General features: G+C 44.7%; 1 protein-coding gene across 1 annotated transcript in view; it reads right to left on the reverse strand.

Moving 5' to 3' along the window:
- Window positions 1–22,470, reverse strand: part of LOC115102209 (intermembrane lipid transfer protein VPS13D-like) — a 64,166-nt gene that overhangs the window by 17,241 nt on the left and 24,455 nt on the right. Inside the window, 24 exon segments of the mRNA XM_065005367.1 lie at window positions 771–905; window positions 1,151–1,299; window positions 1,586–1,682; window positions 2,048–2,200; window positions 2,339–2,488; window positions 2,915–3,019; window positions 3,267–3,437; window positions 3,868–3,976; window positions 9,752–9,909; window positions 10,142–10,244; window positions 10,453–10,688; window positions 10,921–11,044; window positions 12,829–13,004; window positions 13,190–13,320; window positions 13,655–13,797; window positions 14,307–14,433; window positions 14,551–14,742; window positions 17,756–18,009; window positions 18,620–18,836; window positions 18,997–19,147; window positions 20,061–20,108; window positions 20,265–20,400; window positions 20,676–20,828; window positions 20,921–21,026. Of these exon segments, the coding sequence (XP_064861439.1) occupies window positions 771–905; window positions 1,151–1,299; window positions 1,586–1,682; window positions 2,048–2,200; window positions 2,339–2,488; window positions 2,915–3,019; window positions 3,267–3,437; window positions 3,868–3,976; window positions 9,752–9,909; window positions 10,142–10,244; window positions 10,453–10,688; window positions 10,921–11,044; window positions 12,829–13,004; window positions 13,190–13,320; window positions 13,655–13,797; window positions 14,307–14,433; window positions 14,551–14,742; window positions 17,756–18,009; window positions 18,620–18,836; window positions 18,997–19,147; window positions 20,061–20,108; window positions 20,265–20,400; window positions 20,676–20,828; window positions 20,921–21,026 (3,524 nt within the window).

The raw sequence follows: 22,470 nt of genomic DNA on the forward strand, positions 1-22,470 counted from the left end.
ATGATATAGGAGGCAATGAATATGATCAGCCACGAGGCGTACTTTTATAAAAACCTGTTTGGTTGTTATGAACTAGAGGTCATAAAGGGTGCTTGGCGAGATGCCAACACTTTGGCGTAAAGTTTCATATCGGCATTGAGCAGAAAAAGGTGGTGATAACTAGAACATTTAAGAAGGGTCTTTGTCCTTTAAAAGCAGTGAAATAATGGCAATATTATCATTTTTCGTGAATGAACCGTACATTGGTGACAGCAGAGTGAATCATATTTAATGAGTGGCAGAATGTGATGTAACATTTAGGTGGTATGCCATCCAGCCCCGGATGCATTCGGAAAGTATTCAGACCCCTTGCCTTTTTCCACATTTTGTTACATTACAGCCTTATTGTACAATGTATTATACGGTTTCCCCCCCCCCCCATCAATCTATACACAATTCCCCATAATGACAGGTTTTTAAATTTAATTGAAGCTATGTTAGCAAACTGCTCGTTGGCCTTTGGTTTCAAAGTGAGTAAATGAGTAGGTCATGCACCATTTACATAATCATTTTGTCTCGTTCTATGTAGAACATCTGGTTGATGTCGGAGTCTGAGTAACTGGTTGAGGTCTGCCGGGTTAATACGCATCACCAAAATTGAAAGTTACAACAGATTGCCACCTTTAGCTGCTTATTAACATAAATGAATGCTAAAGCCATATGCATCATTTTGGGAATATGTCATTACATGTCACTTCCAGTGAAAGTCTGTCTGTTCATTTTCCGCTCACCTCTCTGAAGTGCTTGAGGATGTCGTTGATGATGATCTCCTGCGTCTCGTAAGGGTGGACCCGGGTGAAGGGGTACATGTTGATCACTGCATCCTCGAACCGTATCAGCGGGATACCCAGGGTTCCCTTGAGGGCCTGCAGAGAGCACAGAGCACTTTTAGAACAAGCACAAGAAAATGGTCTGGGTGGATCAACAACATTCTAGGTAAGTGGAGAATCATGTACATTTGTTTGTCTTATAATGCCGACTAATTAAGTCAAAGAGAAAACCAACAGGCAAAGGCAGACATATGAATACAGAAAGCACGCTATGCTTCCCTGTAAGAATATCCTGGTACGGCTCTGTATCATTTCTTTGTACTGAATTTAGTAACCTTTACCTTGAGGTCAGGCGGGAGCTTGTGAGAGGTGAACACACTCAGCTTGACCTGAGGGAGGCTGATCTTCAGGTTCTCAAAGTAGTAGCGCTTGGGAGCTCCCTGGTCATCACTGGCCTTCTCATATAGACTCTCATCCAACCTCTCCAGTTCTGGAACCATAAGACAGACAATGAACACTGACCATCCCAAATACAAGATACACACACAGCAGACAGACACACCACCTGTTCTTTATAATGGTACTAACAAAATTGTCTGATTATAAATCAAAAAACGGTGTTGATCATCATGGTCAACAGGCCTTATACATGTATAATACAATGATGTCTAGAGTCATTTCTACACGGTCCGCTTTTAAATGAATATATATAGAATGCCTCTCGTACAGTCCAAAAACCTGTCATGTGTCCGTTCAGGAACCAGGGGTCTACCCACCTGCCTCTGTGTGGCCGTAACCAAAGAAGCTGAGCAGCTTCAGCAGGAGTTTCTCCTCCATGATGACAGTGAAGCGCCTCGCTGTCACCATGAGATGCTGCGCAGAAAACACTGTGTCATGACCTCAGTATTTCAACATCTCCTCAGCCTTAACAGTCATTCAGTTTATAAACACTCATGAACTTGTCTCCTTTGTAGACTGTTAGCTAATGCTTACTGTATGACAAACAAACTAACTAGTTTGAATTTGCTAGCAAGTGTAAGTGATTGTTCACATGGGTCGTATTCATTTGGGCACACATTAGAAAAACATACAAATCGAGCATTTCTTATTGGACAAGACATGGTAGTCGCTCCCTGTTTCAATTTGTTTCCTTCAATTTCCTGCCTAACGAATAAGACCCTGATGGAGTCAGGCCATGCCTAAGGTGCTGTGAAGTGAACTTGGCAGTCAGGCCTTACCTTGAAGAGGTCGGTGAGAACGAGGTTGCTGGGGACCTTAACAGAGTTGATCTGCAGGGCGGCGCCAGTGTCCACGATGCTGCTCTCACTACTGGAGCCTGGGGAAACACACAGCATCACCGGCTGAGTGGTGCCCAGGAGCTGATTATCCACCTGGTGGAGGAGAGGGAGAAAGAGAGAGGGAGAAAGAGAGCAAAAGATGCAATCAATAACTACAATTCAAACTCCTCAGTTGATAGTTAAAAGGTGCATTAAAGGGGTTAAGAAGGTGAATGGTTTAGGGGGGGTTACCTGGATGTTCTGGATGCTCAGCTCCAGCACCTCGTTGGCAGCGGTGCGAGTGAAGTGGATGTCTATACCCGACAATGTAGTGAACACCAGCTCCTCTGGCAGCTTGTTAACCAGGGAGAGACCCACGCCTTCCTCCAAGTTCACCAACACCTGACCATCAGACAAGACGGACAGGCGGAGAGACAGACAGAATGGTGGTCATGGTAGGTTAGCCTTATGTGACAATCCCTCAAGGATTTAACAAAATGTCTTGCTTGTTATGCAAAGGATTACAAATTTGACCAATCACTGCACTATTCCTGCATAAAATAATAAAATAATCGCAATATTACCACATAAAATGGTTCAACAAAGCAACAAGTCAACAAACCTTTTCCCTCATCAGTACATTTGACAAATTTGTCAAAATTATTACAAATTGCAATGCGAAATGTCATTATTGCTACAGCAAAGTCAACCATTTTGTACAGCAATGATCCCAAAAAACTCAGCGAAATCCTTGAGGGACTTAAAGGTAAGCTATGGGTAGGAAGAGGAAATGTATCTTCATACACTTTTAATGGTTAGTAAGTGTACCTCCAGTTCCTGTTCTGGCTTCTTCTTCTGAATGTTGTCTTTGTTCTGGTCCTCCTCTGTGCTCGGGGACGTCCGGTTCATTCGCCGCTGGTTGAAGTCACTGATCTACAGTAGCAACAGCATTACATAAAGCCAGTTACCGGCAGACATGGAACCAACATGAAAGTATTGAAACGATACAGTCAACTGATTTGTTTAGCACTTTTTTAGTTACTAAGTGATTCCATATAGTTTTGATGTCTTTACTATTATTCTATGTAGACAATAGTAACAATAAAGAAAAACCCTTAAATGAATGGGTGTCCCCAAACCTCTGTCTGGTACTATATATCCAAATACACCCAAAGCTAACCTGCAGCACTCGTGTGGGTCCATCCGGCAGAACTTGGACAGACAGCACCCCAGAGCCAGGCCTCATCTTCTGGTTGATGAACTGCTGCTCTGGGCCCAGCTCCAGCAGGCCTGCAGCCGGCCCCAGCACCACCTCTGCCCCGTCAAACAGCCCCTCCACACCACCGTTCGCCTGAGGGGGATCAGAGGTCAACACAGAGGGGCACAGTAAATAAAAATTTAGCTATATTCAGATTGGAAACAATGTTTGGTGAGACTTTGTTTTAGATGTCTACATACAGTATTGGCCTAATATACTAGCTCAGTGTTTCTAAGCTTCGTAGGTCACATTGTCAAAAGTGTCTATGTGCTCTAATCATAAGAACCTTATTCAATAGCATTATGAAATACCTATTAAACATTTCAACACATTCAGCTGGAAATTAAGTGTTACTTAATCTCTAAAAAATACTATTAAGTGTTTAACAATGCAAGATTAGATACCAAAACTTAATTCATTCTGCAATTATAATCAAATAAAAATTTGATATTGACAGCTAAAATACTTCTAAAATAAAGTGTAACAGCAGATAGTAAAGAGGCGTTCTGTGGGAACTACCCACCTGTACCACCAGCCGGGGCAGGCCACAGGTCAGCATGCCTGATGAGAAGTGCCAAGTCTGGGTGGTGCTGCGCCGCGGGTCTGGCCTCCTCAGCATCAAGGGCTCATAGCTAGGGGAAAGGGAGAGGACAATGATGTCAGATACAGGTAAATATGTACAGAAAAAATAATAAATGTAACAGGCAACAATTTCTAAGATTTTACTGAGTTACAGTTCATATAAGGAAATCAGTCAAATGAAATAAATATGGATTTTACATGACTGGAAATACAGATATGCATCTGTTGGTCACAGAAAAAAAAGGTAGGGGCGTGGATAGGGCTGTGGGCGTCACAAAATTGTCAGCCGGTGACAAGAAAATACCAGTCGGTCTTACGGTAATTGACTGTTGATTAACATAAACACGCATAGCCTACAAGCCACTGAGTCTAATAAAGTCTAATAAATCCATGATTTATTTTAGACAGGTCTAAAGCAGCATGATATGAAGAAAATGTAGTCTATTACAGAACAGCATACTCCGAGTTGTCCGTATGTCAGGTCCTGATCTGGCTATGCCAAGTAGCCGTGAGCTACAATAGTTCATTTAGCAGACAAGTTTTGCTTAGAATTCCGTGGCATTATTTTGTAGCATGAAGAATACAATTGAGTATCCTAAAAAAATCCATTCCTTTTGTGGCCAGTGGCCGTTGTGCCCTTCTCCCAGAGTGCTGCATGCTCGGAAGCGTCTCAATCATGTCTATCCATCACGTGATCGGGCCTTTCTCACAGGCTACAAGTGAAGACAGACACATCGGGGATGCAACTGCATGCGTCCTTATCCAATTCCAAGGTGCATATTGAATATACTGGAAGAACTGTCCACATTACCTTTCGTCAGCAAACAAGATGAGTAGGCCTAACGAAAAGCACTAGCCTATGTCAATCTACTATCCCCCATAATAAAAAAGTCCACCTATTCTTTGCAAGAAATAAATATTCCAAACAGTCTGGGACAGATATGGGATGCAATAGGTCCCAAATTAATACAGCCACTAGCATCTAAAAAACTGTTTACGCAATGTGGCTGTGACACAGCAGATCAGAACGTTTAGATTAAAATGTTGATAAACTATTAAGCTATTTCTTCACATTATAAGTGCAGCAATGCACACATGGCAGTAGGCTATAAGTGCAAAATGTTTCATTAGCGGGAAAACACCATTATCAAAACACGTCATCTACAGTATGCACTTTAATATCAAATGGATGACGCTTTCCCCGTGGTTCATTTTCATGCCAGCCAGGTAGGCTATACTTCTGTTGTAAAGATAAGCAATGTGCTTAATATTAGGAAATAAATAAATAAATAAATATAGTAGGCCTAGCCTATAGAAAGCTGATGGGATCCTCCTCTATATGCATAGCCTATAGAAATGTTGTGCAACATGAGCTCATGGGCTCTCATGAAGTGTTTGATCAGATTTCCGATTACATTTGCATTGATGTCAGAGTGATTATAGGGACAATAGAGTGCTGAGTACCAGGCAGTTATCAAGTTTGGTAGACTATTAATGACCAGCAGGAGCATCAGCACTTGGAGAAGCCTAATTACTGTGACTAAACAGTCATGTGGAATTTGACTGCCTTCATGACTCGTGACCGCCAGTGTGGCGGTAATACGGTTACCCCAACAGGCCTATGCGTGTGTAAGAAAACCAGTCATTATCTGGTGTAACCACCATTTGCCTCATGCAGCGCAACATCTCCTTCGCATAGAGTTGATCAGGCTGTTGATTATGGCCTGTGTTGTCCCACTCTTCAATGGCTGTGCGAAGTTGCTGGATATTGGCTGGTGAGTATGTAGGCCATGGAAGAACTGGGACATTTTCAGCTTCCAGGAATTGTGTGCAGATGCATGCGACATGGGGCAGTGCATCATCACGCTGAAACACAAGGTGATGACGACAGATGAATGGCACGACAATGGGCCTCAGGATGTCTCCACGGTATCTCTGTGCATTCAAACTGCCAAAAATAAAATAAAATTGTGTTCGTTGTCCGTAACTTATGCCTGCCCATACCATAACCCACTCGCCACCATGTGGCACTGTTCACAACATTAACATCAGCAAACCGCTCGCCCACACAACGCCATGCACGTGGTCTGCAGTTGAGGCAATTTGGACATACTGCCCAAATTCTTTAAAACAACGTTGGCGGTGGCTTATGGTAGAGAAATTAACATTAAATTCTCTGGCAACAGCTCCGGTGGACATTCCTGCAGTCAGCATGCCAATTGCACGTTCCCTCAAAACTTGAGATATCTGTGGCATTGTGTTGTGTGACAAAACTGCACATTTTAGAGTGGCACACCTGTGTAATTGTCATGCTGTTTAATCAGCTTCTTGATATGCCACACCTGTCAGGTGGATGGATTGTCTTGGAAAAGGAGAAATGCTCAGGGATGTAAACTAGGGATGCACGATATATCGGTAAGCATGTCGGAATCGGACGATATTAGCTAAAAATGCCAACGTCGGCATTGGCCCAATGTCTAGTTTAACGCCGATGTGCAAAACCGATGTCAAAGCTGACGTGCATACCTATATAACGTAGGTAGATGACATGCATACCTATATAACGTAGGTAGATGACGTGCATACCTATATAAACGTAGGTAGATGATGTGCATACCTATATAAACGTAGGTAGATGACGTGCATACCTATATAAACGTAGGTAGATGACGTGCATACCTATATAAACGTAGGTAGATGACGTCCATACCTATATAACGTAGGTAGATGACATGCATACCTATATAACGTAGGTAGATGACATGCATACCTATATAAACGTAGGTAGATGACGTGCATACCTATATAAACGTAGGTAGATGACGTGCATACCTATATAACGTAGGTATGTTCACCCACGATTGCGTGGCCACGCACGCCTCCAACTCAATCATCAAGTTTGCGGACGACACAATCAAGTGGTAGGCTTGATTACCAACAACGACGAGACAGCCTACAGGGAGGAGGTGAGGGCCCTCGGAGTGTGGTGTCAGGAAAATAACCTCACACTCAACGTCAACAAAACTAAGGACATGATTGTGGACTTCAGGAAACAGCAGAGGGAACACCCCCCTATCCACATCCATGGAACAGTAGTGGAGAGGGTAGCAAGTTTTAAGTTCCTCGGCATACACATCACAGACAAACTGAATTGGTCCAATCACACAGACAGCATCGTGAAGAAGGCACAGCAGCGCCTCTTCAACCTCAGGAGGCTGAAGAAATTCGGCTTGTCACCAAAAGCACAAACTTCTACAGATGCACAATCGAAAGCATCCTGTCGGGCTGTATCACCGCCTGGTACGGCAACTGCTCCGCCCACAACCGTAAGGCTCTCCAGAGGGTAGTGAGGTCTGCACAACGCATCACCGGGGGCAAACTACCTGCCCTCCAGGACACCTACACCACCCGATGTCACAGGAAGGCCATAAAGATCATCAAGGACATCAACCACCCGAGCCACTGCCTGTTCACCCCGCTATCATCCAGAAGGCGAGGTCAGTACAGGTGCATCAAAGCTGGGACCGAGAGACTGAAAAACAGCTTCTATCTCAAGGCCATCAGACTGTTAAACAGCCACCACTAACATTGAGTGGCTGCTGCCAACACACTGACACTGACTCAACTCCAGCCACTTTAATAATGGGAATTGATGGGAAATGATGTAAATATATCACTAGCCACTTTAAACAATGCTACCTTATATAATGTTACATACCCTACATTATTCATCTCATATGCATACGTATATACTGTACTCTATATCATCGACTGCATCCTTATGTAATACATGTATCACTAGCCACTTTAACTATGCCACTTTGTTTACATACTCATCTCATATGTATATACTGTACTCGATACCATCTACTGTATCTTGCCTATTCTGCTCTGTACCATCACTCATTCATATATCTTTATGTACATATTCTTTATCCCCTTACACTGTGTATAAGACAGTAGTTTTGGAATGGTTAGTTAGATTACTTGTTGGTTATTACTGCATTGTCGGAACTAGAAGCACAAGCATTTCGCTACACTCGCATTAACATCTGCTAACCATGTGTATGTGACAAATACAATTTGATTTGATTTAGATGACGTCCATACCTATATAAACGTAGGTAGATGACGTGCATACCTATATAACGTAGGTAGATGACGTCCATACCTATATAAACGTAGGTAGATGACGTCCATACCTATATAAACGTAGGTAGATGACGTGCATACCTATATAACGTAGGTAGATGACGTGCATACCTATATAAACGTAGGTCGATGACGTGCATACCTATATAAACGTAGGTAGATGACGTGCATACCTATATAAACCGTAGGTAGATGACGTGCATACCTATATAACGTAGGTAGATGACGTGCATACCTATATAAACCGTAGGTAGATGACGTGCATACCTATATAAACCGTAGGTAGATGACGTGCATACCTATATAACGTAGATAGATGACGTCCATACCTATATAAACGTAGGTAGATGACGTCCATACCTATATAAACGTAGGTAGATGACGTCCATACCTATATAAACGTAGGTAGATGACGTCCATACCTATATAAACGTAGGTAGATGACGTCCATACCTATATAACGTAGGTAGATGACGTGCATACCTATATAAACGTAGGTAGATGACGTGCATACCTATATAAACGTAGGTAGATGACGTCCATACCTATATAAACCGTAGGTAGATGACGTGCATACCTATATAAACGTAGGTAGATGACGTGCATACCTATATAAACCGTAGGTAGATGACGTGCATACCTATATAAACGTAGGTAGATGACGTGCATACCTATATAAACCGTAGGTAGATGACGTGCATACCTATATAAACCGTAGGTAGATGACGTCCATACCTATATAAACGTAGGTAGATGACGTAATGACGCCACGAAAAATACAGCGCTACACAGAACAAAAGCAGAAAAATACTTAGAGCACACTTCCAACAACTAAACAAGTTCAAGTCCAGCAGTCATTTGAAAAAGTTTGAACATTTCAGCGAGACAACTCAAAGGCGAAATCCATTAACGCCAAGATAATGGCATTCATTGCCCTTGACAATCAACCGTTCTCTGTCGTGGATGATGTTGGCTTTCGCTGACTGGTTGAGCACCTTTTTGAGAGACATAAGTGTGTATGGAACATTTCTGGGATCTTTCATTTCAGCTCACCTTACATGCTGTTGCATTTATACTGTATATTTTGTATTTGTATTTTATTATTATTTTTTTTAACTTTACCCCTTTTTCTCCCCAATTTCGTGGTATCCAATTGTTAGTAGCTACTATCTTGTCTCATCACTACAACTCCCGTACGGGCTCGAGAGAGACGAAGGTTGAAGGTCATGCGTCCTCCGATACACAACCCAACCAAGCAGCACTGCTTCTTAACACAGCGCGCATCCAACCCGGAAGCCAGCCGCACCAATGGAGGAAACACCGTGCACCTGGCAACCTTGGTTAGCGTGCAATGCGCCAGGCCCGCCACAGGAATCGCTGGTGCGTGACTAGACAAGGATATCCCTACCGGCCAAACCCTCCCTAACCCGGACGACGCTAGGCCAATTGTGCGTCGCCCCACGGACCTCCCGGTCGCGGCCGGTTACGACAGAGCCTGGGCACGAACCCAGAGTCTCTGGTGGCACAGCTGGCGCTGCAGTACAGCGCTCTTAATCACTGCGCCACCCGGGAGGCCCTGTATTTGTATTTTTGTTCAGTGTAGATACAGACATATACTATAAAGATGAAACCACACATAAGAATATTTTTGAGTCAGGGAAGCAGTGACTGACTGATTGTCGGTGACTGCTGCCAACCCCGCGATGTCCAGCACCAGGGAGGAGTCCAGGGGGCGTGGCTGAGCAGGCTTGCTCTGTGGAGGGGAGGAGCCTTCGTGACATAGCATTCCTGTTCCCGTCATCCGCCACAGCTGGGAACGCTTCCCCGGCTCCTGAGGTAACAGGAACAAGTTTGGAATATTGTTATCTTGGAATTGGAAAATTAGTCTGTAAACGGTCTTAAAGCCTTTTTATTCATGGATTTCAAGTGATCACTTCACTACTGAAAGTTATATGAAACCCAATGGAGAGTTCTGTCCCAGTCATACAAAATGGGTGAAGTAGCTGACATTTGAAGCATAAACACTGCTACGTTTTAAGGTGTATTTGCTATAATGGTTGCACCTTTTTCTTGAGGACGACTCTCTGGGTCTTGGTCTCCACATCCAGCACCAGTTCAGCACCTGCCACCACCCGTTTTTTCCCCACCGGCCTCTTCCCTGCATCCCTGTAGAAACACAACAACATGAGTCAGCGTTTATGTCTGGGTTAGAGCATACCATAGCAGAACACTGTACAACCAAAAACATGCGATTTTTATTGGACAAGTCCAAGTAGTCCCTTCCTGTTTGTCTGTTTTTGTCCGTTTGGTACCAAATGAACCTGACCCTGGTTCTGAACTATGCCTGTCCAACCTCCGTCTCTCTCATACTCACTGAGAAAAAGTGTATGTGGCAGCGATGTAGATGAAGTTCTCGTAGTAGAGTTTGTTGTATTCCCGGAAGAAGTTCATATCAGCGGTGACCTCGGACGAGCCGGCACCCTTCACGATGAGGGTGAGGTAGGGGGGCAGGGTGGGCTCGTCACAAGCAAAGTCCAGCACTGATCCCGCCTTCACCTCCGTGTGAAGCCGGATGTCTGCCACTCCGTGCTGCCAGAACTGGATGGGCACCTGCAGTAAACAAACTCGGTGTGAGACTTAGAATCTCAATAAGATTATGGGTGCCATTTTGGCACACAGAATTCACCAATAACAGCATGTCAGTTACAATGCAAACTCCAATGTTTTATTTGATTGTTTGGCTCCAACATGATTAGTTTCCCAATCTCTGTATGTACATCTATGGCGCTGAGAGAATCCGTGATATGAGAGTTCACCCCTGCAGACATCTCCAATACTGTACCTCTGAGATGTTGTCGATGCGGAACGGCGGTGGTAGTTGGTCGGTGTCGCTGAAGCAGATCTGATAGGTGGCTCCCTTCAGTGTGATCTCAGCTCGCAGGAAGAAACAGTTGCCCAGTGTGTCTCTGTCATGGAAACAACACAATACAGCACAACTACAGTAGAGGCATTTTCTGTAATACTTAACCATTATAATGAGTTGGGTATGGCATTATAAAGTTGGCTCTCTCTGTGGTCTTACACCTGAGTGTCAGGAGTAAGTGTTTAATCATTTATGAATATTAAAAGTGCACTGTGCAGAAAAATCGCTGCGCCATTTCCTGGTTGCTAAAATTGTGACAAAACAAGCAAGTATAGTGTAAAGAGTCATTATACAATCTAAACTAGGGATGCACGATACCAAATCGGTAAGTATATCTGAATCGGATGGTATTAGCTAAAAATGCCAACATCGACCCGTTGTCTAGTTTAACACCGTTGTGCAAAACCGATGTCAAAGCTGACGTACATACCTACATAACGTAGGTAGATGAAAAATACAGCGCTGCACAGAACAAAAGCATTACAAAAATACAGCACTACACAGCATTTCTAACCTAGCCCACAATGTCTGCTGTGTGGATCGAACAGTCAACAAAGCCAAGGAGTCATTTGAAAGAGTAAGAATATTTCAGTGAGACAACTCAAAAGGCGAAATCCATTAACTCCAAGATAATGGAATTCATTGCCCTTGACAACCGTTCTCTGTCGTGGATGTTGGCTTTCGCCGACTGGTCGAGCACCGGTACACACTACCAAGAAGACGCTATTTTTCAGATGTTGCCCTACCAGAGTTACACAGTATTGTTGAAACTCACATTAATGAGCTACTTGCTGTGGGCGTCACTGCTATTAGCTTCACGACTGACATTTGGACCAGCGATGTCAGCCCCATGAGCATGCTGATTCTGACAGCACAGTGGGTCGAGGAGGATTTCGTACTGAGGAAAGCCGTATTGCTCAAGAATGTGTTGGTTCTCATACCGCTGCTGCCATTTCAATGGCATTTGAGAGCATGTTTGAAACATTAACATTCCCAGCTCCATTTAAACAACTGACTGGAGAAATAAGCTCATCAACTGTGTCTGCAGCAGACGTGATACCCTCTGTTATGGCATTGAAACGCCTGCTCAACAAAACTGCTGACTCATACCGTCGGGTCAACTCGGAAAAGTACTCTAGAGGCTGTGAACAAGCGAGTCGGTGGCATTCTCTCTGAGCCTCTTTACTGTGTCGCCACCAGGCTCGATGCTAGGTAAAAGGACCGCTACTTCGATACAGACAAGAAACAGGGTTTACGTGAAATGTTACAGACACAGTTGGACAAGATGGAAACGGACACAGTGACAGTGCGCACTGAGGAAGAGGCCACGGACAGACAGAGCTGAAACTTCACTGCTTGACATGTATGATGAAATCCTGGTTGAGACTGAACAAATGAACAACGAAACAGCACAGCAAGAAAGTGAAAGAAATAGGGTTTGATTGTTTTACTGGTAAATGGGGACATACGTAAATGCCAACAACATAACTTTTTGGTCAGTGTGTGTTTCAACTATTTAACTGTACTAGAATGCTTAAAATGCCTCTAACATTTTTAATATTAGTTATTGGAATCAGGTATTTTGGCAAGGAAAATATCAGATATCAGTATCAAAAATGTCATATCGCTGCATCCCTAATCTAAACCACTGTGAAATATATTTTCCATAAACAAAAATATTGTAATATTAAGTTACATATTGCATTTTTAAAGCATTTGGAGCAGCTATGGTGCCAGGGATTTGTTCTTACAGTATTTTCACAATGAGCACTATTTTGTATGCATGACAGTATAGCAGTTTTCTCAGATAGTCCTATAGTCTTTTACCTCATGTTGACATGGAAGGACTTGGGCTTGTTGACCTCGAAGCCTCCGGACCAGGTGCAGTTTTGGGTGTCCATGAGGCGCACACACAGAAGCTGGTCATAGTCATTCCTGGGCCAGTGGAAGACCACACTGGAACCCGGCAGGGTGGAGATGTAGCCCTCTGGGTTCACCGTTCCCTGGAGTCATACAACAACAAGGGTTGTTGACATGGTCCTTATCATGAAGCATTGCTGCTGTATGACTAGCTCCAATAAAGATCCTGTTTGAGTCCTAAACCAGTGGACATCTGCTTTCTTTTCATTGCTTTGTTTTGTCCCTTTGGATGTGTCTAATTCCTGTCTTTGCACTGTCAGTCACTCACCTTGCCCCTGGCAAACTCCCTCTGGGAGAAGGCCAGTTTGTGGGTGGAGCGGTTGTCCAGCAGGTACCGAGGGGCAAAGGTCACGATGTGGGTGTCTCTGTAGCGGCCCTTGCCTTTACGAACGTTGATGCCTGCGTGAAAACACAAAACAGCATATTTCAGGGCTGTGACAGGCTATATAATAGACAAGGGCAACAAATGGGCACCGATGCCCAAGGCTAAATATTAGTGAGGTGTTGTTGTTAGGCTACTTGAGGTTGTTGTTAGGCTACTTGCGGTTGTTGTTAGGCTACTTGCGGTTGTTGTTAGGCTACTTGCGGTTGTTGTTAGGCTACTTGCGGTTGTTGTTAGGCTACTTGAGGTTGTTGTTAGGCTACTTGAGGTTGTTGTTAAGCTACTTGCCGTTGTTGTTAAGCTACTTGCCGTTGTTGTTAGGCTACTTGCCGTTGTTGTTAGGCTACTTGCCTATGTTGTAGATGAGTCCAGGTCTATTCCCATGCTGGATGACCTTCACCGCCCTCACTCCACTCCCACCATCCAGGGAAAAGCCCTGGCACCAACCGGGAACCCCGTCCGGATGGATCCCTTTCCCTATCCGCATAGTGCACCTGAGAAAAATGGAGACATAAGTGAACTGGAATTGTGGAAGCTCAACTTAGTTGTTTTTTTAGGATGTGAATTAATACATAGTTAATTAGCTAATTAGTTAACTTTTAGCTAACTAGTTTATAGTTTGATTTCTAGCTGCTAATGTGTTGTCTATCAATATATAGCCTACCATCCTTCTGCCATGTCTCTCGACAGACAGACGATAGAAACATTTACACAGAAATGCACATTATGGACAGAACTCGCAGTGCAGCCACTGGAGAGGATCTCCCTTGAGAAAACTAGATCTACACTGTGCAGTAACCGGTTTTCCTCACCGCAAAGGCAAAGTGCTATTACACTTTTGATATCACCGCTACTGAAATAATTGTATATTGAACATTTGTTCAAATTATGGTTTTACGGAAATATTACTAAACTGTGCAACACTGCTCCTTTTATACATGTGAACAATAAAAGGAATAGTGTCTAGAATCAGAAGTGGAACCAGGCCCTACAGCACACTCACATGGCTGGCTGCTCCTTGTCAGTGTAACAGAAGAGCAAGGGGCTGAGACTCCTGGCTAACTCGTGCTCCTCAAACTGACCGCCTGCATCCGTCTTCCCATTGTCCTGACGGAAGATCAACGGCAGACCTGAGGGGATGAAAACAGTCAGAACCGTCAAAAGGTCAATACTTATTTTAATTATATTCACTGTGTGTGTGTGTGTGTGTATGTGTGTGTGTTCTGTATATGAGGGATAGTAAGCACCGGTCTTGTTGATGAGCCAGTAGGGTGCTGAGATGAGGATCTTGAGCGCCCCCTGTGCCCGCAGGATGATGCGTATGGTGAGACAGAGCAGGCGCTTGTTGGCATCATACAGCCGCATGCGCACCACATAGTTCTGGGTACCAGGGGGAATCAGCAGCTCCTTACACACAGAGAAGTTCTCTAGTAGCACCCCTAATGGGAGGAGGGGGGCACAGACATGGTCAGGGTGAAAAGGTGTGGACTAGGCTGTATAGTTCAATGAAAAAGTCTAATGTGTGATTTCAGGTGGTAAGCAATAAAATATAAAAAGTCAACAAGGGGGTGAATGCTTTTCAAGGCACTACACATACTAGATACAGTGCCTTTGGAAAGTATTCAGACACCTGGACTTTTTCCACATTTTGTTACAGCCTTATTCTAAAATGGATTAAACAAATCCTCATCAAGACTTCTTAGAGCTGGCCGCCCAGCCAAACTGAGCAATCAGGGGAGACCAAGGTGGTGACCAAGAACCTGATGGTCACTGACAGAGCTCTAGAGTTCCTCTGTGGAGATGGGAGAACCTTCCAGAAGGCCAACCATCTCTGCTGCACTCCACCAATCAGGCCTTTATGGTAGAGTGGCCAGATGGAAGCCAAAAGGCACCTATAGACTCTCAGACCATGAGAAACAAGATTCTCTGGTCTGATGAAACCAAGATTGAACTCTTTGGCCTGAATGCCATGCGTCACATCTGGAGAAAACCTGGCACCACCCCTACGGTGAAGCATGGTGGTGGCAGCACCATGCTGTGGCGATGTTTTTCAGTGGCAGGGCTTGGGAGACTAGTCAGGATTGAGGGAAAGATGAACGGAGCAAAGTATAGAGAGATCCTTGATGAAAACCTGCTCCAGAGCGCTCAGGACCACAGACTGGGGCGACGGTTCACCTTCCAACAGGACATTGGCCCTAAGCACACAGCCAAGACAACGTAGAAGTGGCTTCGGGACAAATCTCAATGTCCTTGAGTCGCCCAGCTAGAGACTAGACTTGAACTCGATCAAATATCTCTGGAGAGACCTGAAAATAGCTGTGCAGTGACACTCCCATCCAAGCTGACAGAGCTTGAGAGGATCTGCAGAGAAGAACGGGAGAAACTCCCCAAATACAGGAGTGCCAAGCTTGTCGTGTCATACCCAAGAAGACTCGAGGCTGTAATCGCTGCCAAAAGGTGCTTCAACAAAGTACTGAGTAAAGGGTCTGAATACTTAAGTAAATGCACTATTTCCGTACTAAATTTGCAAAAAAAAAGAAAGTGTTTTTTGCTTTGTCATTATGGGGTATTGTGCATAGATTGATGAGGGGAAAAAATGATTTAATCCATTTCAGAATAAGGCTGTAACATAACAAAATATGTAAAAGGTCAGGGGTCTGAAAACGTTCAGAATGCACTGTATATTATCATCACATAAATTGTGCATTTCCACTATGGGGTTTTTACACCCGTGTTTCCGCCTCTGAGGCTTGGCCCACAAAAAGTCCAGGACCATGGCCCTCGTATACCTAGATTACATGGCTATGATATACACTGCTCAAAAAAAATAAAGGGAACACTTAAACAACACAATGTAACTCCGAGTCAATCACACTTCTGTGAAATCAAACTGTCCACTTTGGAAGCAACACTGATTGGCAATACATTTCACATGCTGTTGTGCAAATGGAATAGACAACAGGTGGAAATTATAGGCAATTAGCAAGACACCCCCAATAAAGGAGTAGTTCTGCAGGTGGTGACCACAGACCACTTCTCAGTTCCTATGCTTCCTATCTGATGTTTTGGTCACTTTTGAATGCTGGCGGTGCTTTCACTCTAGTGGTAGCATGAGATGGAGTCTACAACCCACACAAGTGGCTCAGGTAGTGCAGCTTATCCAGGATGGCACATCAATGCGAGCTGTGGCAAGAAGGTTTGCTGTGTCTGTCAGCGTAGTGTCCAGAGCATGGAGGCGCTACCAGGAGACAGGCCAGTACATCAGGAGACGTGGAGGAGGCCGTAGGGGGGCAACAACCCAGCAGCAGGACCGCTACCTCCGCCTTTGTGCAAAGAGGAGCAGGAGGAGCACTGCCAGAGCCCTGCAAAATGACCTCCAGCAGGCCACAAATGTGCATGTGTCTGCTCAAACGATCAGAAACAGACTCCATGAGGGTGGTATGAGGGCCCGGGCATCCACAGGTGGGTGTTGTGCTTACAGCTCAACACCTCAACACCAAGATTGGCAAATTCGCCACTGGCGCCCTGTGCTCTTCACAGATGAAAGCAGGTTCACACTGAGCACATGTGACAGACGTGACAGAGTCTGGAGACGCCGTGGAAAACGTTCTGCTGCCTGCAACATCCTCCAGCATGACCGGTTTGGCGGTGGGTCAGTCATGGTGTGGGGTGGCATTTCTTTGGGGGGCTGCACAGCCCTCCATGTGCTCGTCAGAGGTAGCCTGACTGCCATTAGGTACCGAGATGAGATCCTCAGACCCCTTGTGAGACCATATGCTGGTGCGGTTGGCCCTGGGTTCCTCCTAATGCAAGACAATGCTAGACCTCATGTGGCTGGAGTGTGTCAGCAGTTCCTGCAAGAGGAAGGCATTGATGCTATGGACTGGCCCGCCCGTTCCCCAGACCTGAATCCAATTGAGCACATCTGGGACATCATGTCTCGCTCCATCCACCAACGCCACGTCGCACCACAGACTGTCCAGGAGTTGGCGGATGCTTTAGTCCAGGTCTGGGAGGAGATCCCTCAGGAGACCATCCGCCACCTCATCAGGAACATGCCCAGGCGTTGTAGGGAGGTCATACAGGCACGTGGAGGCCACACACAATACTGAGTCTCATTTTGACTTGTTTTAAGGACATTACATCAAAGTTGGATCAGCCTGTAGTCTGGTTTTCCACTTTAATTTTGAGTGTGACTCCAAATCCAGACCTCCATGGGTTGATAAATTTGATTTCCATTGATCATTTTTGATTTTGTTGTCAGCACATTCAACTATGTAAAGAAAAAAAGTATTTAATAAGAATATTTTATTCATTCAGATCTAGGATGTGTTATTTTAGTGTTCCCTTAATTTTTTTGAGCAGTGTAGTATTATTTCCAGATCATGAACATTGAGATTCTTAATAGGTGGAGAGGTGATTAGATGAGAATGGCAGCGGTGGGACTCTGACCTAGCTCCATGTTCTGGGAGGTGTCTGCAGCATGCAGCACAGCCTCCTTGCCCGGCTTCAGGGAGCCCTTGATGGATGTGCCCTTGATGTAGTAGTTGAGGTCGCAGGGCAGCAGGTTGGCCAGCACCAGCGTGGGCAGCAGGTAGATGGTGTGGCCTGGCTGCCAGTAGATCTGCTTGGAGCTGCCGGAACCTGATACGGTCTTGGCAGGTTGCTGGTCCGGGTAGTTCTCTTTCTTGATCACCACGCAGAACCTAACAGAGGGCAGGAGAGAAGAGGCGAGATGGGAGAGGAAGAGAGTAATTGAGAAGGTATCCCATGTAAGAAAATAAAGAATGTTCTACATTTAGCCTCAGGGCTGATATGCCAATAGCATGCGCGTGTGGCTTAAACAAGTAGTGTAAACTTCAAATCAAATCAAATTTGATTTGTCACATACACATGGTTAGCAGATGTTAATGCGAGTGTAGCGAAATGCTTGTGCTTCTAGTTCCGACAATGCAGTAATAACCAACAAGTAATCTAACAGAGCGGCATAGGCAAGATACAGTAGATGGTATCGAGTACAGTATATACATATGAGATGAGTATGTAAACAAAGTGGCATAGTTAAAGTGGCTAGTGATACATGTATTACATAAAGATGCAGTAGATGATATAGAGTACAGTATATACGTATACATATGAGATGAATAATGTAGGGTATGTAAACATTACATTAGGTAGCATTGTTACTTGGGAGACAAATTCTATCAACACCAGGGTGGGGTTAGACTAGAAATAAATACATGATTTGGTATGATTGGTTGGATTTATTTCTGGACTGAGCCGACTCAGACTGTGTGTACTGAACTGGAATTTTACCTGAAGCTCCGTTTGAGGTGGTCCTCAAAGTCGGCTGACTGGCACTCCCTCTTGCTGCTCTTGACCTCGCCGGGTCTCTCCACGCTGGTCCAATGGATGGGCACCTTGCAGAAGAACAGGCCCAGGCCTTTGGGCCGCGCCTGCAACCGCCACGACGTCAGGTGGAGGGGCACCGCCAGGGCCTCGCCGGGCAGGATGGGCGGTAGCACCACAGGCTCTGAACAAACAGTTTGAGATACTTATATTCCTTCTTTAACCAATAAATAGTCTAATCTTCATGTCAATTATTTTCACTGTTCAGTGTCGTTTTTGCATGGGAACTGTTGAGTATGTCCCAGTGTGAGGGTGAACCATGATATATCATTGGGGTGACTCACTGTCTGGTGCTGAGGGGCTGTCCAGCCGCACCTCCATGGGGACTTCCAGGCGGTTCTTGACCATGAGGGCTGAACGGACTGTGATCACCTTCCGGGCACTACCCTCCATGGTGATAGAGAAGACCACGCGCACCGGCGGCAGAGCTGAGAACTACAACCACAGACATATCAGAGCCTAGACCCACAGACATATCAGAGCCTAGACCCACAGACATATCAGAGCCTAGAACCACAGACATATCAGAGCCTAGAACCCACAGACATATCAGAGCCTAGAACCCTAGACATATCAGAGCCTAGAACCCCAGACATATCAGAGCCTAGAACCCCAGACATATCAGAGCCTAGAACCCCAGACATATCAGAGCCTAGAACCCCAGACATATCAGAGCCTAGAACCCCAGACATATCAGAGCCTAGACCCACAGACATATCAGAGCCTAGAACCACAGACATATCAGAGCCTAGAACCCACAGACATATCAGAGCCTAGAACCCCAGACATAGAGCCTAGAACCACAGACATATCAGAGCCTAGAACCCCAGACATATCAGAGCCTAGACCCACAGACATATCAGAGCCTCGAACCACAGACATATCAGAGCCTAGAACCCACAGACATATCAGAGCCTAGAACCCTAGACATATCAGAGCCTAGAACCCCAGACATATCAGAGCCTAGAACCCCAGACATATCAGAGCCTAGAACCACAGACATATCAGAGCCTAGAACCCACAGACATATCAGAGCCTAGACCCACAGACATATCAGAGCCTAGAACCCCAGACATATCAGAGCCTAGAACCCTAGACATATCAGAGCCTAGACCCACAGACATATCAGAGCCTAGAACCCCAGACATATCAGAGCCTAGACCCACAGACATATCAGAGCCTAGAACCCTAGACATATCAGAGCCTAGAACCCCAGACATATCAGAGCCTAGAACCCACAGACATATCAGAGCCTAGACCCACAGACATATCAGAGCCTAGAACCCCAGACATATCCTAAAAGGGGGAAAGTACTGGCTTATAGAAGTGTGATTGAAAGCACACCTACATAGACATGAGGGTGTATGATGTTGGTCCTGCTGACAGGGCTGCCCACCTAGAAAATGTAAAGAAATATCACAAACAATAAGCAGCATAATGCTAGTGACATATAGGAAACATGTGAGAGCAGTGTTGGAGTAAAGTATACAGCTGTAGTTTATTTAATAGCCAAGTAAGACCACCTCTCTTGACCTTTGATCTGAAGACTCACCGTGTTAGAGGGATTGTTGCGGTCGGGGGCGGCGTAGCGGAAGAACACACCCACTTTGTCCACGGACACGGGTTTGACCTGCTCCCAGCCCCCCACACGCACCAACAGCTGATGTAGCTTCAGCTCATGAGTGTGTCTGCAGAGAAACACAATAACCAACAGTTCAGAATACACAGATCTCAGTTTGTATTGATTTTTACATTTTAATAATATAGCAGACTCTCTTATCCGGAGGGATTATAGTCAGTGCAAGGTAGTTAGTTCCCCAGATTGGCATTCATAGCTATGAATTATGAATCGGTGTGTGATCACCAGTTTAAAGTCTTATTCACTCGTCCTTGAACTTTCTTGTTCTTCCTTTTAGGTCTTAATCCCTATACAGAAATAACGGTGACGCACCAGAAACCATACCTATGCCTGAGTTTCTCTCGAGCTTCAAATTCAAAGGGAATCTCCTCTCCGGGCAGCACCTCTCGCCACTGGCTGACATTGTGGGTGTCATCTGTGCCTGGGCCGTGCACGTGGGATATAGAGTCCGCACTGCCACTGTGAGACAGCGCCACCCTGTGGGCAAATGGAGCACTCTGGTTACCAACATTTTTGAAGGTAGACTCAGCAACATGACATTATCAATGGGAAGACTCTACTCCACTGACCTGGTAGGGGTGGTGGTGAGGGTGGCGAACCACATGGTACATCCCGTATGATTGCGCAGGGCATAGGGTACAAACGGCTGCCTCCGCTTGGACAGCTTCACGTCGGCTATAAAGCAGGCAAGGACAGACCAAGACATGAGAGGTATTCTTTACTAAGGAACGGGCCCTATAACTAAACTTCAAACTGTCAACCACTTTCCTCACAGTTACTTAAAAAATATATTCAATATACTAAAGAATATATTGGGTTCTCTGGAATATAAAACATATATTTTTCATGGAATGTTTTTGAATCTGTCTATTGCATTTGAAATTATATAAAACAATGACAAAAACAATGGCTTTTTAAAAATGAGATGCAGATATCCACATCAAAATGCCATTCATTGGATGCTTCCAAAGTTAATGCACAACATCATTAATCCCATTCCAAATGTCAGCATGGATTTCCGAATGTCAGTGTTCAATCATGTGTTATACAGATGGTTCCACGGTGGAGGCTAACAACATGACCATACCTACCACAACGATGCTCATTCAAATAAAGATGGGAGGAGGATGCACAGATGAGATATAGCAACGGTTCACATTGACAGAGCATGCTCTTTTAAGCTTGGTAAATAATCATAGTAAACAATAATCACAATGGATTGGATTTCTATAGATTGATATTGAATGGGGGATGTGAGACAACATGAGACAGAGAATACACAAAGGAAAGTGTGACACTGAGAATATGCTACTAATCTAACATGACTCTGGGACGAGACACAATGGCTCTGTCCTAACATGGGGGGGGGGGGGCGTCACCTTCATCGGTAAATCCTACTTAAAAGTGCATCGTTAGCATCCAAGTTGCTAATCACTGTTGGATTATGGATCAATTCAATTCTATCCCTGAAGACGCTGATTATACTGACATTAGTTTAACTTTGGACAAATTTGCCAATATTGTTACAAGATAGTGAAACATTTGTGTTACTCAAAACACTCTACATTTCCATGTTAGTAATTTAGCAGATGCTTTTATCCAGAGCGACGTACAGTAGAGTAAGTGTATGCATTTTCATAGTTTTATTTTGTGCTGGTCCCCCGTGGGACTCAAACCCACAACCCTGGCATTGCAAGCGCCATGCTCTACCAACCGAGTCCCTTTGCATTAACGTTGCACTTAAGTAAGGATAGCGATGATGACCCCATGGTTTGGAGACCATAGAAATAGAATTACAAATACCGCTTCTGACCACCGATCCACCCATTCTACTTAAGGATCCCCATTCTAGTAATTCTATTTCCTTGGTGGAGGCCAACTGCTGCCTATCTGATCTATGGTCTTTGGACTGTACCTCTGGAGAGAATCTGCTGCTCAAGGCAAGTCAAGCTGGCTGTGCTCCTAGTTCTAAGGTGGGCAAGAGGGACACCTGACAGCAGAGAGAGACAGTTACCACAGAGAGGAGAGAGATATGCAAGGGGTCAGGAGAGAGGACAAAGGTCAGGATGGGAGGATGATTTTTTTTTATACCCACCATGACCAAGTGTGTTTTATTTTA

The sequence above is a fragment of the Oncorhynchus nerka genome, linkage group LG20 (genome assembly GCF_034236695.1).
Source record: "Oncorhynchus nerka isolate Pitt River linkage group LG20, Oner_Uvic_2.0, whole genome shotgun sequence".
NCBI lineage: Eukaryota > Metazoa > Chordata > Actinopteri > Salmoniformes > Salmonidae > Oncorhynchus > Oncorhynchus nerka.